The sequence below is a fragment of the Scleropages formosus genome, chromosome 12 (genome assembly GCF_900964775.1).
Source record: "Scleropages formosus chromosome 12, fSclFor1.1, whole genome shotgun sequence".
Lineage (NCBI taxonomy): Eukaryota > Metazoa > Chordata > Actinopteri > Osteoglossiformes > Osteoglossidae > Scleropages > Scleropages formosus.
This window is the reverse complement of record NC_041817.1, coordinates 1126543-1142593: the sequence shown is the minus strand read 5'-3', so window position 1 is coordinate 1142593 and position 16051 is coordinate 1126543. Positions and strand designations below refer to the sequence as shown.

Below are 16051 nucleotides of genomic sequence, written 5' to 3'. Positions count from 1 at the left end.
TTGAATGTTCATAACACAAGGACTCATTACTTGAAGAAAATCAATTTTCAAACAACAAAAATAATAAACAATATCACACAAATTACATTTAATTCAAGTGATCTTGAAATATGCACAAAGCAAAATTACTGACCCGTCAAACATTGATCCTAACATCCCTCTGACAAAGACTTCCTCCTCATAGTGGTGGAAACTGGCAAGATTTGTCCCCAGAGCCTGGCAGAAGAAATCTGCTTCTGCCCATGATCTCTTCATCAGAATTTTTTCACTGTGGAACACCTAAACAACAACCGCATTTAACACTTTGCCCCCCATCTGTTCAACTGAAAATGCAGTTTTCAGAATACAATGTGACATGTACTTGATCTTGAAGGAATTCTGGGAAACTTTTCTGGATCACCTTACCTTGTAACAGTGGAGCAAGCCAGTGCTACTCTGCCACCCGGGTGGGCAGGGTGCATACTTGTCAATGTGATTGTTGGACGTCTCCATCTCCTGGTAACCACTAATGCTCTGTTTACATATTGACAGGGCCTTGTAGGATTTGCAGTCCTTAACCTCCCAACGGCCAAGAGATTGTCCACTGCTCATTGCCACACAGCCACCAGCGCCAACTACAGAATGAGATACAAATCAATGCATGACATTAAAGCAATTCTATGTCAATCCACCTATGAAAAAGTGTTTAAAAAATATATATATTTTTTGCTTTTATTCAATATGTCTTACAGTTTAAAATGTAGACAGATAGCTATTTAGGTAACAAGGAGCAGCCCTTGAGAGTATATTCATAGATCTGTACACAACCTTGAGCAAAGTTATTACAATTTCTAACACTGGAAGCCCCAGTCTGGAGGTCTTTAACCAAAACAACAATTTCCTCCCCTTCATTATGTGCATCTGTAATTTGAGCTCATTCACACTGTACCATTAGTACCTTTTACCATAATCCGGAGGTTTAAAAAGCACTAGCAATCAATTCTGTTACCTCCTGCAAAACACAACCAAACAGACTTCTGATTAATGTCCTGAGAAATGTGAGATTCAGAGATGAGATGGACTAACCAAATATTGGTGAGAAAAAACACACATGTGAGCAAGCACAAGCATAGTAATTGAGAGCTCTAGCAACTGCAAGCTCCATGGGGGAACGTATAATCCAAAGCACATGCAAAGGAAGATTAAAAACACTGAATACATAATTAAAAAACATGGAGGAAGCAGGCCACCAAGTCCATTTCTAAAACCTTGTCTCAGAAAGTACAGTTCACTAGAACAGTTCATAAAAGGTCCAAAGAGTTGCAAACTGAGAAAATGTAAACCCAGGTACCATTACATTTCTGTGAAATTATGAAAAGAAACAGAATTAAAGAAACATTTTAAAACCTGGAAAAAAAAAGGTCAGCAAAGTTCACTAGCCATTAGATTTAATTACAGCCAAAAGATATAAATTAAAACAAAGTCTTATGTCTTTTTCATTTACACCATTTTCCGATGAAAGTAATGGATTTAGTTTATTCCACAATTTTTCCAAATTTAAATATTTACAAGCATCAAAAAGGTACAACAGCAGTACCTCTCAGGCATCATCTGGTTTAGGCATCATTCTAGACAGACTGCTGCATACTTGAACAAACTACTGACACGCACTGATGGTTCAAATACTAATTGTCTGTGTAAATGTTACTAAATGTTAGTGTAATGTCAAAGTTTTTGCTTAGAAAGCAATCAAGAATAAAACTGAGATCTTGGTGAATTCTTGTGTGAACAGGAAACAACTGGTATGCACCGACACCCATAGCAGGGTCAAGAATCACAGTCATTTTACGCTGCCTTCAACTAATACTTACATCCAAATATGACTGCCTGAAGAGGCATATAGCAGTGTTACTATGCAAAAGCATGTCTGACACAAGGACTGCTAACTGAATGCAATGCAACTCATAGAATTGGAGGATTTCACAGAATAGAAGATACCAAAAAAAAAAAAAAAAAAAAAAAAAAAAAAAAACCACACACACTTCCCTATTACCTCTCACCCAGAATCACGGTCCTGCCTGGTTTGTTTTTCAACCGGAGAACCTGAAGTGGTATGTAAGAGGTTTAGAGACACCTGAGTTACTGTCTGGACATTGACTTGTGTTCAGCTCTTGGTAAAAACAGGCCTGATCTTGACCTAGGACTCAGAGCATCAGACGCCTGCCTGTCTACAGACCTGGCTGATGTCTGTTCCAGTTTGAGTAAAGCAGAGGTGGAGCAGACCCATTGTGGGCCAGCCAGCTGTACTCTCCCGTTTTGTTCTGGTCCTGCAGGGCGGTCCAGTAGTACTGACCCATGTTAGAGCTCACAGTACTCATAAGGCTGTTCAGAAAGGCCTGTTCAAACCTGAAATTGAGGAAAAACGTTTCCATTTGTGTGACTGCCTTGGTAACATCATATAGAACAATGTTCATGAAAGACATTCCTACCTGTTTTCCACAGTCACAAGAGGAGCCCCACAATAATAACCCATAACAGCATCTTCATAGGTCTGTAAATGACTAGTAACTTTGTAGCAAAAATGACCTCTTCGCTTCCAATCCTGTGAGGACAAAGAAACAGATGGCTAGTACATGTTATAAAACTACAGATATTTAGTAAATGCAAGATTTCAGAAGTCAGCACAAAAATCAGATAAGGAAACTGCCAACTATGATTTTTGACAGGCACAACTAAAACAAGAACGTGCCATAGATTAACCAAAACAAACTGCAGATATTGCAGGGTACACGGGAAGATTGTGGATTAAGTATAATTTACAAAAAAAGAAATGACTACTTCATGTTTTTTTATAAAAAAAGTTTAAAAACTTTCACTCTGAATGATATCAATTTGGTGTGAATGAGAGGGTATTTGAGCCATATTGAAATATTGGGCTGTGGGGATACATAAGACAAAAGAGCTGGGAACCACTATCTTAAATCGATAACAAATGTAAGAAAAGGTGTCTCTTATGGTGCTGACGGTGGATTATTGAGTGTTACATCTCTTCTCTCCAAAGGAATTCCACACGTCAGCATCGCATGCAATGGCTTCTGTGAGTCAGTGGAGGAATTTTCTTGTAATTAAGAGCTCAACTCCAGAAAGGCCTCAGACAATATGTCACACAGCCATTTAAATTACCTTTTCTGCCCAGACACCCCTGTCTAGTTGGAGTAATTCAACAAATACATTTCAATTAGTATGCATCTCCAAACAGAGTAAATACAGTGCAGATAAAGCTAAAAAGCTGGCTGTATCTTGTGTCAAATAAAATAAAGCCTAACAGAAACAAAAAAAAAAAAAAAAAAAACAAAAAAAAAAACATTTGCCTGTTATAAGAGTGTGTTCAATGACATCTGAACCGCTTGTCCCATACGGGGTCGCAGGAGATGGAGCCTAACCCGGCAACTCAGGGCGTAAGTCCGGAAGGGGAGGGGACACACCCAGGACAGGACGCCAGTCTGTCGCAAGGCACCCCAAGTGGGACTTGAACCCCAGACCCACCAGAGAGGAGGACCCGGTCCAACCCACTGCGCCACCACGCTCCCCTGTTTAATGACATATATAGTTAAATATTACAATACCACATATTCCACAAATGGCTACGCTTATCACAGAAGGTGTCACGTCCCCGGCAGCCAGCACATCAGCAACACCTGCTGTTCCTTGATGGAAACAGGGATAAAAGAGGACGCCGAACAGACGTGAATGCGGAACTTTGTTTGGCAACCGCTACTTCCTTCCCGACTGCGTTACCTACAACTCATTCCGATCTTGACCTTAGCTTGTGTATTCTCCGACCACGCTTCTTGCCTTATCCCTTGTACTCTGTTTGCTGATCACCTGACCATCGCCTGTCCCACGACTTCTCTTTTGGATTACGTCTGTCTGCTATAATAAACAACAATTTGAAGAACTCTGCACTTGAATCCGTTATCTCGTGGAATGAAACCACGACAGAAGGTTCCACCTCAAAGCCGGACTCAGCAGAGTATGCTCAGATGCATACTGCGCTCGCCGCCCAGGGCGCGGCGCAAGACTAGGCCCTGAAGCACCTGGAAGAGATCGTCAAAAGACTGATTCAGGCGCTACAATCCGGAGGAATAATCCAGACCACCACAGAAGAGACGCCCGCGGCCCCTGAGGACAGTGCACCACCCGCACCTCCAGAGGCTTTAGGACTTGTGACGCACATCGCTATTCCGGAGCGGTACGATGGTACCCCCGACCACTGTCAGGACTTCCTGATGTAATGTGAGCTGGTGTTTGAATGCTTCCATTGCATGTACCAGACAGATGAAGCTAAGATCGCCTTCGTCTTGTCATTACTGGTTGGTCCGGCTCGTGCTTGAGCTGCGGCGGGGTGACGCACGCGCCAGAAGACCACCTATGTCACCTTTCGTGAAAAGTTCGAGGCGGTGTTTGACCACCCACACTCCGGCTGCACAGCAGGTGACCGTCTCATGCGTTTAAACCAGGGAAACCGGACCGTGGCTGAATACGCCTTCGAATTCCGACCCCTCGCAGTGAAGAGTGGCTGGAACTCCACAGCTCTCCTTACCTGTTTCAGTAATGGGCTGAACCCCGGATCCAGGCCGAGCTGACCTACAGAGGGGAGGATTGGGCCTTTGATCGGTTTGTGGAAACCGCCATTGCTATAGATAATCTCGGCCGGAACTGACAGCATCGTGGGGGGCAGCCTCTCCCCCCGCATCCAGTTCCGAAAAGGAACCAGAGCCCATGCAGGTTGGGCCGAGCTGGCTAGGCCCTGAGGAGAGAAGGCGACGCCTGGTGGGGAACCTGCGCCTCTACTGCGGCTCCCCGGAACACCTCCGTGCATCTTGCCCAGTACGACCACCCCAAGGGACATCCAGGGAATCCAAGGTGAGTTCCGCGGAGCACCGGAGCCAATTACGATTGCCAATCTGCATCGCCTGGGAGGGGAACCGGGTACAGACAAGCGCGCTGATAGACTCCGGTGCAGTTCGGTGTTTTATGGATTTGGGCATTGCTAGAACACACCATATTCCACGTAAAACCTGTGAGGTCACCCTAAAGGTTAAAGCCCTCGACGGCCAACCCCTCAGTTCCGGTGCGGTGGACACTCGTACCATTCCGCTCCAGCTCAAGACGGGAGCCTGTCACCAAGAGGTACTCACCTTTTTCCTGATATGAGCCCCTGACACCCCAATCATTTTAGGCTATCCCTGGTTGACGTGAAATGATCCGGTTTTCCATTGGAGCACTAAAGAATTGGTGTCATGGGGAAATAACTGTCACTCTTCTTGCCTGACTCTTCCCTGCTGAGCAACTTCGGTGGAGGGCATAGAGGGTCTCTCTCCGCCAAAGATTCCCCCGGAGTACGAGGATCTTCAGGAGGTCTTCAGTAAAGCCTGAGCAGCTGAACTACCCCCACACCGACCCTGGGATGCGCGATTGACCTCTTGCCAGAGACCACACCTCCTCGGGGTCGGGTGTATCCTCTATCATTACCAGAACAGAGGGCCATGCAAGATTACATCACCGAGGCCCTCGCTTTGGGCCTCATCCGGCCATCCACGTCTCCTGCATCAGCCGGTTTCTTTTTCATCAGTAAGAAAGATGGGGCCTTGCAACCTTGTATTGACTATCGGGGTTCGAATACACACACACACACACACACACACACACACACATTTTCAGAACCGCTTGTCCCTCATGGAGTCACGGGGAACCGGAGCCTACCCGGTAACACAGGGCGTAAGGCCGGAGGGGGAAGGGGACACACCCAGGACGGGACGCCAGTCCGCCGCAAGGCACCCCAAGCGGGACTTGAACCCCAGACCCACCAGAGAGCAGGACTGCGGTGCAACCCACTGCGCCACCGCACCCCCCTGTGGTTCGAATACAATTACTGTCAAATATCCCCACCCATTGTCTTTGATCACAGCCGCCTTGGAAAGCATTCATGGTTCTTCCTGGTTCACCAAGCTCGAGCTCCACAGTGCTTACAACTTGATCAGGATCCACGAAGGGGATGAATGGAAGATGGCATTTTCCACCACCCTAGGTCATTATGAATATCGGGTCATGCTGTTTGGCCTGGTAAACGCCCCCTCAGTATTCCAAGCCTTCCTGAACCACGTGCTGGGGGACTGCATCAACCGTTGTGTGATCGTCTACCTAGGCGACATCCTGATCTACTCCTGGATCCGAGAAGAACACATTCATCAGGTATATTCATTTACGGTGCCTCCTAGAGCACCGACTTTATGTCAAGGGGGAGAAATGTTAATTCCATCAGAGCCAGATCTCCTTCCTGGGTTACATCCTGAGCCGGCAGGGGATCTCCATGGACCCCTGGAAGGTCAGTGCTGTGACATCCTGGCCCCAACCTACCACGGTAAGAGCACTCCAGCGCTTCCTTAGCTTTGCTAATTTCTACCGTCATTTCATCTGAGGATTCAGCACAGTGGCCTCTCCCCTCACCACTCTCACCGCCAGTAAGGCGCATCGGCTCCCAGGAGCTGAAGGCCCAGTTCACCTCTGCCCCGGTGCTGAAACAGCCAGACCCCTCCTTGCTGTTCGTGGTGGAGGTTGACGCCTCCTTTGTCAGCGTGGGAGCCGTCCTGTCCCAGAGGCAAGGGGATCCTCCGAAGTTGTACCCCCATGTCTTCTTCTCACGGAAGATGACCCTGGCAGAACGTAACTATGACATTGGGAACCAGGAGCTCCTAGCCATCAAACTCGCGCTCGAGGAATGGCAACACTGGTTAGAAGGGGCTGTACACCCGTTCCTCGTACTCACCGACCACCAGAACCTCGAGTACCATGAGAAAGCCAGACGGCTGAACTCCTGCCAGGCCCGACGGGCTCTGTTTTTTACCCGGTTCAATTTTACTGTGTCCTATCGACCGGGTTCCAAAAACACGAAGGCAGATGCCCTGTCTAGGATCCACGACCCCGAACTGACAGACAGCTCCTGAGGGATTCTATCCAAAGGATGTATCATGGGCCCTGTCAGGTGGCAGCTACTCCAGGACATCCAAGATGCCCAGGCCAGCGAGCCAGAACCTCCAGGGAAACTCGCAAGAAGATACTACTTGCCCAGTCAAGTTCGCACCGCAGTGATGAAGTGGGCCCACGAGACCCCTGAGGCGAGCCACCCAGGTATCTGGCGTACTCCTTCTCTTTTACAAGGATGGTTCTGGTGGCCTTCCTTGGCAGACGACGTCCGGGACTTCGTGTAGGCCTGTGTCACTTGTGCCCAGACTTGGACCCTGCCAGAAAAGACCACCGGCCTCTTGGAACCACTGCCCATACCAACTTGGCCCTGGACACACGTTGCCCTTGACTTCGTGGTAGACCTGCCCGCCTTAGAGGGTAAGACAGTGGTACTCACTGTGGTTGATCGGTTCTCCAAAGCTTGTCGACTGGTCCCTCTCCTAAGTTGCCCACCCCACTAGAGGTCGCAGAGATCCTATTCGGGCAGGTCTTTTGATTGTATGGACTTCCAGAGGATATCGTCTCCGACTGAGGACCACAGTTTACCTCCTGAGTTTGGAAGGCCTTTTGGAGGCGGCTCGGCATGACGATAAGCCTTACTTCGGGGTACCACCCGTAGGCTAATGGGCAGGTTGAACGCCTGCAACAAGACATCGCGAGGTACCTCTGGGCTTATTGTTCCCAGCGACCGTACCAATGGGCTCGCTACCTGTCGTGGGCGGAGTACACCCACAACTCCGCTCCGCACTCATCCACAGGTTTCTCGCATTTTCAGTGTGTCTTGGGATACCAGCCTGCCCTGTTTCCTAGGGAATCCCCGCAGAGTCCGGTCCCGGCAGTAGAGTCCTGGCACCGAGAGAGCAATGGAGTATGGCGTATGGTGCGGAACTACCTGCTTTGCAGTTCCGAAAGGCACAAGCGTCAGGCAGATTGTCATCGGCGCACTCCATCCTTCTTACCTGGGCAACCCGGGACCTTCGCCTAAAGACCCCTTCGAGGAAACCCGGGCCTCGCTACATCAGCCCGTTCAAGATATTATGTCGAGTGACCCCAGTTTCCTACTGTGTGCAGTCGCCCCCAGATCTCAGGGTGCACCCCACCTTCCACGTATCCCTCCTGAAGCCTGTAGGAGTGTCACTTCACCAGCCGCCGGCCGACGCAGTTCGGTCCCCCCATTACCTATTGATGGGGACCGAACATACAAGATCAGGGCCCTGCTGGACTCTTGTCGGCAGCGGGGTTGGCTACAATACCTGTTCGATTGGGAGGGATACGGCCCGGAGGAGCGGTCTTGGGTGGCTGCATCTGACATTTTAGATCCTGCACTAATCACTGTCTTCCACAGGGAACATCCAGAGTGTCCGGCCCCTCGTCCCCAGGGGCGCCCGCCGTCTAGGCCTAGGGCGTCTGGGGCCGCCCATCGGGGGGGTGTACTGTCACATCCCCAGCAGCCAGCACATCAGCAACACCTGCTGTTCCTTGATGGAAACAGGGATAAAACGGGACGCCGAACAGACGTGGATGCGAAACCTTGTTTGGCAACCGCTGCTTCCTTCCCCACTGTGTTACCCGCGACTCATTCCGATCTTGACCTTAGCTTGTGCATTCTTCGACCACGCTTCTTGCCTTATCCCTTGTACTCCATTTGCTGATTACCCGACCATCGCCTGTCCCACGACTTCTCTTTTGGATTATGTCTGTCTGCTATAATAAACAACGATCTGAAGAACTCTGCACTTGAATCCGTTATCTTGTGGAACAAATCCATTACAGAAGGGCTTAAGGAGAGTTATGTATTTAATAAAAAAAAAAAAAAAAGCTTTCAGATTTTGTCATATCCTTTGTTATATGGGTAGAACCTTTAGAAAAACAAAGTTCTTTACACTTAGCCTAAGGACCTTTCAATCAATCGAAAAAGCTCTTCTGCTAAGCGCAAGCAACTGTTAAAGTGTCAGTAACACATGTGATTGCAACAGGGACCTACCTCTGGGCAGCCCACATCCCACTCCCTGGATTCATGGATGGGGAGGCCTGCTTTTCTACACACTGATGGCAGTTTTGCATCACAGGGCACCAACAGCCAGTTTCCATGCTTGAACAATAAAAATGAGATTTAAGTTACAGAAAATTACACTGGAGCGTAAAAAAATACTGCAACTATAATGGAGGAGGTGTCACATACAATTTTGTTGGCTTTGGTACAGAGCTGCAAGTGGCTGTAACGAAGGTCAGGCTGCCGTTTGTGCCAGTAGGTGACCGTCACAGGTGAGCCATCGGCCCACTCGAAGACAGATGAGATCCTATTTTTCAGTCCGATCCACACCTCAGCATTAGTATCTGAAACTTCATGGAAGAGCTATATGAGCACTAAACAGAAACAATAATTTAATACAATTTTACTGTGTTTTATAGTAAATACAAGTCTTTTTGTCTACAAGATCTCCGAATTTGTACCAATTTGGTCAAGCAGAGAACAGCAAATAAAACTTTTTTCTTGTACTCCTGCTTCCTTCCATTATGACCTGCTTGCTGTGAGGTTTCCTAAATTTTAAGAAACACCTGAGAAACAGAGACATATCAGTGTGCCGAGGTGTGCTTACGATTAGCAAGAAGGCCAAGCAGCAGCTCTACATCAGAAAGGGAGTGCAGACTGGTCAGGTTAGCTCCCATTGACTGACATGAAGATGAGGAATCCATCCAGCTCTTTGGCTCCTCCAGGACCCGGTAGCAGAAGCGATTGTGGGGGTGCCACCCAGCGGCACAGGTTGTATGGTAGTACTGCCAATTGTCTAGAGAGGGGAGTGAGACACATGTGATGAAACAGCCCTGTGGACCAGGGTTACACATGGCATAATGGCTCCAGAAGAGATACAATCACAGGCAAGATAGATACACATTCTCCTTCGTGTTCAGATGTAAAGCTGAAATACCTTATGTCATTCCTATAAGCCGAAGGAACACAGAAGAAATATAGAAATTAACCCATTATAAAAGAAAGGAGTTAAATGGTAAGGTATCAAACATTACCAAAGGGCTCTGCCTTCCTGCTATTGTTGGGGGTCTTCTTACAGATGTAGGGCAGTGCAGACTCACAGGAGAGACTCTGCCACTGATACCCTGAGGTTGAGCTGTAAACCCCACACTGGCGATCTTGGTGAGATGCGGCTGAGACACCTGCATTATGGAATCACAGCAATGCATAAAATACAGTCTACTGCTGAACCACAGAAGCATAATGAGAACCAGAAGTACAAGTATATTAGCACTTACCCAATACATTATGATAGGTTGGCATGTTACCCAGTTTCTACAGTTTTACACAAATTTCTACCATCTACTCTTTATCCTATTTGTCATGGACTGTTAAAAGTGGGAAAGTGTGTAACTCAGAAATTGTCAGGAAGTAGTCATTAAGCAGAAGGACTTACCTTCAGTGAAGTTCACCAGGACTAAAGGAGAGCCATCAGACCAGTGCCAGCCAGCCTTCTCATTGAGATGATTAAGGCCGATCCACACAGTGACCCCGACATCACTCAGCCTGTCTGAAAACCAGACAAACTACTATCCATCACTAAGACAAAACACTTCCAAGCATTGATGAATGAGAATTTGCTGACTGGACTCAGTCCCCCATCCAAATATACACATACTTATTTTTTAAGGAAATGCTTTTCTCTAAAGTGAGGTTCACATTTAACATTAGGTAAGATTTAGACTTTAAAATATACTTTGGTCTATACAGGTATCCCTTGATTTATGAAGCAAATCCATTCCACAAAATGTTGCATATATTGACTTTTCAGATACCCGAAGAATATGTCCCGTTACTTGAAATGGGAAAAAGAATAATGCATTCCCAGCCTATCCAAAAACCACAAACCAACTTCCCAAATATCAGTAGAACATTGTAAAACATCTATTTAATTTTACAGCCCACCTTGATTGTTCTGTTGGCCGTCGGTGCAGCATGATTAAACAGTAGCACTGACAGAGCACACACATATCCAGCACATTGTATAACACAGACAGAACAACACTGGGGACAAGCAATTCCCCCATACTTCCCCAAAACAGATGCCCATTCAACTATGCATACACACACATATACCACATACAGAGAGCGCTGCATTATGGGAGAGCCACAATAACTACTAACACATGATTTCAGCATGATATAAAATTCATGATTTAAAACTTTGAGGTTATTAATTGGTATTTTTAGGCAGTATGTTGAAACAATAATATTAAACCTATAGCTCTCCTGTCTCCCCAATTATTTCATTAATGTTAATAACACACGGAATATTGCCAGTAGACAATCCCAAGGAATTTCATACTTTTCCCATAATGCAACACTTTCATATTCTGAACACAAAGAGATCTGGATACAGACATATTAATCACTACATGACTGTCAAACAGTTAATGAGATAATTAATTGGTATGCTTCTAGACAGTCAGTTTGGAAACATACCAATTAATTAGAGTTGAGTGTCAACAACAGTAGAGTACATTGCTGCACTTCTGCTTCAGTCATGAAATACAAGACTTATAAATGTTTTTTTGGAGAGGCTAAAGTCCAATCTAAAGTCAAGAGCCCTTATACCTAAAATTCGGATAAAAAGAGCTCATAACTTGAGGGATGCCTGCGTTTTGCACAGTGCCAGGATTTCCAATACTGATTGGTGACGAGTTCCATTTTGTCTTATGAATGTGACGTAGTTGCCCGAGATGGAGATGCAAGCCCTATGGATAGAAAGGTGCACATAGCAAATAGTGCTGCTGTCTCACAGCGCCTGAATGGTGTGCGAGGACGGATCAATCTCTTCTCAGGCTTTGTGGAGTTTGCATATTTTCTCTGTGTTTGAGTTGGGTTTCCTCCAAGCTCTCCAGTTTCCTCCCATTGTTTAAAGATGTGTTTCAGGTGAATTGTTACCTGGATTGTAGCATTGTAAATCATCCTGGATGAAAAGATGATAGCTAAATACTTCACAGTACTCATTCTAGGTCACTTTGGAAAAAAGCATCTGTAAATAAATAAATTATACTAAATAATTGTATAATAAATGTACATAGAACATCTATAAATGCAATCCAACAAGTTCCCCAAGACCGACATATGCAGGCAAAAGGACAAGTTTGAAAAAGCCCTATCCCATCCACACCATTGCATACCTTGGATGTACTTCTGCTCTGCCAAGTCTGTGATGCTCAGGAGATCCCCACCTTGAGCCCTGCAGGATGTGTGAGCCTGACTCCACGTCATTATGGTGTACAGGTTGAACTGATAGCAAGTGCTTGTCTCCTGATTCATGTCCCAAAATGTGTCACAGCCCGGCTCTGGAAATCACAGTCATTGAAGTATGTATACCAAAGCACTCTGCTACACATTTATACTACAATTTCTGTCTTCCTGAAACAAAAGGATTATTACACTGTTGCCACAAACGAAACTTAATTGGACTAATAACTTCATTAAATCTTACTATCTTTTTAAACATATTTTTAAAAAAGTTGTCATGCAATCTGTGCACTTGTTGAAGTCCCCAGTTCCCCTGAACAGCAACTTTTCATACCTTAAACACAAACTGTTATGTAGAGAACATGTAAATAGAGTGTTGGTACCATGTTCAAACCCACAACTCGTATTTGTTAAACACCACCCACGGATCCACCGTGCCTCTTCAACAGCATCTTCATGCTGAGATTTATGACACAATGGCAGTCAAAGTGAGGGAATGCTGAAGAAGCAAACACAGATGTGGTTGTATTTCTGCACCTGGACTTGGACAGAACCCCCACTTCTCATCCTTGTCGTATCGACTGGTAGTGGCACACCAGTGGTGGTGGTCCTCTCGCCCTTCTGCTGTACACTCTGGGTACCACTTGTTGTTGTACTTGAAGGGTAGGGCACATGGCATGCCTTGTGCGTTACCTAGTAATGTGTGGATCTCTGTAAAGAATGAGGGGAAAAAACATCACTGCCAAGCCTGACCTCAGAGTGCACAGCTGGCTAACACATACACCTGAAGTTAAATTGCAGCAAGAGCTCCTTGCCTTCATAGGGATACGCACAGGGCCCCTCTCCAGTGGTGAGGTACCTCCTCCACTGATGGTATGCTGTGCGCTTAGCCACCACCAAGCGCCCTGTTACGGCCAGTTTGAACTGGGATGCCCCAAACAGAATGCTGCCAGCACACCGCCACCACATGGTCAGGAGTGGTGCATCACACTCAAAGGCACCCAGCGGTTGCAGTGCATCGCTGGTGTTCAGGCCCAGGCACAGGCTGCAGCCCAAGTTGAAGAGTCGCTGCCGTGAGACCCACTTCCACAGCATGCGACGTGTTGGTTTCTCACAGCTCTCCAGCACCAGGTTGGAGCGGTCCATGCTAATGCAGCGCTTTAGCTGAACACTCTCCAGGATAAAACTGCCTTTGTCTGAGAAGATAAAAGGTGTAAAAAAATGAGGTACCACTCAGGTCAAATTCAAATATTTTGAAATTCAAATGATAAACATTTTTATTATCTGAGAAATGTACATATTAATTTAACTTACATTTTCTGTACTAGTGGTACTAGCATTAAAGTTAAATATTCCATATTTTTCTTAGATTTGTACATTTAAGAGTGGAAAAACTGAGACCAAATCACTCATTTAACATAAATTGTCTTATGGGTACTTGCATTTGAACGACCCCATGTCTACACATATCTATCCATTTTAGAAATAGAAGAATATTTACATTGTTGTCACTTGAGTAGGGGAGGATGCCACATTGGCAGGACAGCAGCTCTGGACACCAGGCTTGTCAAAACAAAATGGTCCCTTATTAAAACAATTGAACTAAAAGCACTGATAAGTCCCCTTAATGGCAGAAATCACAGACTTAAATGAGGAAACCTAAAATGTCTATACATCTAACAGAACCAGTATACATCTAATGCATTGTGCCCCTTTGCCCCTACTAGCTAAGACCGGCTGCCTTTAAATCCCTTGCTTGATTGTCAGCCATTACTGATTAGCACTGTATTTGGACTGAGCACTATAACTTATTTTAAAAATCTACCAATATGGTGTTACAAAGAAACATAATATTCATGGTGCTAAAGTATGAGATACTGCAAAATTGACAATAACTCTGTGTACTTCAATTAGCTTTCCTTCAGTCATACATACATTTCTATTTATTGCAGATATATAATACACACACACACTTTCAGAACTGCTTGTCCCAGACGGGGTCACGGGGAACCGGAGCCAATCCGGTAACACAGAGCGTAAGGCCGGAGGGGGAGGGGACGCACCCAGGACGGGACGCCAGTCCGTCGCAAGGCACCCCAAGCGGGACTTGAACCTCAGACCTACCGGAGAGCAGGACCGTGGTCCAACCCACTGCGCCACCGCACCCCCCATATATAATACACTATACCCAATAATAGTTTTTATACTTGAAAATCAAAAACAGTGTTTCTAATACATTGAATTTGCACTACTGTTATTATGCTATCACTTTCATCCAAAAGGACTTATTAATTTATTAATTTACAAAGCTGAGTATTTCTACTGCAGTAATTCTGGGTAACTACCTTCTTCAGGGATACTGCAGTGCTAGCTGAAAATTAAGCTTGAATCTTCAACCTTCAAATTTAAATGTGCTTAACCAATACGCTACCATATATCCCTAAACAAACACAATTTAAATGCTTTAAGTGTACTTATATACTACATATACAGTATAAAATTATATACATTACATGTAAAGACATTCACAAACAAATTAAATATGATTTGCAACAAGTCTCATTCTGCACCCACTTCACTGTTCTTCCATAATGTTGCTATAATTAAAAGATTTGTGACCTTACAATGTGATCATGGCTTGCTGCTCAAAGAATTGTGTACAAATATGCAACAGAGTCCTGGTACACCAAGGGTGGGTATAAGGCACACTATATTATTTTTTATTAACTTAGGTTCAGTTATGTTATTAATTGAGTTGTTACTGTAATTACTGACCTTTGACTGAATATATTGTCATCAAAATCACTTGATTAAATAAGAAAAAATTTTCAATCATCCAAAAAAATAATCAGTTTTACATTGTTCAAAAGCTAAGACAAAATATAGCTGATTAAAGTAAATGGCATTAAACATTTTAGCAGCAAAAATAAAAATTCAGAAGTATCTCCACCATGATGACTGACAACAGTTTTTCCTCTTAACATTAACATGGCTGAAGAAAGCTGAGAACTTGCTATCTTACAGTTTAGTGTGATGAACTGTGAAATGCATCAGATCAAAATCCCAATTAAGTTTGAGTAATTTGGAGTTCAGTTAGAACAATACCAGCCAACTTTTCGAACAGGGTTCCGCACCTGTTTACACACTCTTCTGAGATGCAGACTATGATACTGAACTGTATATCAGCCATGGTTTTCTTCAGAAAGTGAAGGAAGCAATTTTGAATTCTTTCCAATATGACAAGTTACAAATCAGATTTGTCACTGAAAACTAGCTGATAATTAAAATGCTTGATCAAAGTTAACCCATTCTCGGTTAATATGGGACATACAGTATCTCGTGTTGGGTTGCAACCCAGCTTATTCAAATATAGAGATGGCCGTGGAAGATGAGCTATATTCTTACAAAAGCATTTGGTAATTTGTGCAACTCAGCTGAGAATAGTTCTTTTAAAAAAAAGGCAATAATACAGGACATTGTCAAACATATGTAAAAGAACAGGTTGAAAACAAGCAAGAAAGCTCTGAAAAAAAGTTCTGTCCAATATTAGACGAGTACTTGGTTACTTGTAATGAAGCATTTAAGACTAAGTGCTGAGAAGCCAACTTATGGAAAATGAAAAATAAAATGATGAAATACATTGCAGTTATGTCACAATATCACAGAAAATATGTTGACGTTACTATTTTACAGTACTGCAAAGCCCTACTCAATATAAAGCCTCTGCTAAATGATGACAGTGTTGCTGAATAAAAAGACCTTCCCGTTTCATCCAGACATTTGGCAATGATGAACAAAGTACAG

The 16051-nt window shown here is 44.7% G+C and overlaps 1 protein-coding gene across 4 annotated transcripts in view; it reads right to left on the bottom strand.

Moving 5' to 3' along the window:
• Nucleotides 1-16051, bottom strand: part of pla2r1 (phospholipase A2 receptor 1) — a 32751-nt gene that overhangs the window by 13946 nt on the left and 2754 nt on the right. For 3 of the 4 annotated variants that reach the window (XM_018741611.1, XM_018741610.1, XM_018741607.1), the window contains exons 2-13: nucleotides 13063-13443; nucleotides 12785-12958; nucleotides 12181-12345; nucleotides 10434-10547; nucleotides 10033-10179; nucleotides 9606-9794; nucleotides 9188-9348; nucleotides 8990-9097; nucleotides 2469-2581; nucleotides 2216-2385; nucleotides 406-614; nucleotides 134-279 (exon numbers count right to left, since the gene is read on the bottom strand). In XM_018741611.1, coding sequence (XP_018597127.1) covers nucleotides 134-279; nucleotides 406-614; nucleotides 2216-2385; nucleotides 2469-2581; nucleotides 8990-9097; nucleotides 9188-9348; nucleotides 9606-9794; nucleotides 10033-10179; nucleotides 10434-10547; nucleotides 12181-12345; nucleotides 12785-12958; nucleotides 13063-13443 — 2077 coding nt within the window. Of the gene's footprint in view, nucleotides 1-133; nucleotides 280-405; nucleotides 615-2215; nucleotides 2386-2468; nucleotides 2582-8989; nucleotides 9098-9187; nucleotides 9349-9605; nucleotides 9795-10032; nucleotides 10180-10433; nucleotides 10548-12180; nucleotides 12346-12784; nucleotides 12959-13062; nucleotides 13444-16051 lie in introns of those variants that run through there. The other variant, XM_018741608.1, reaches the window with a different exon arrangement.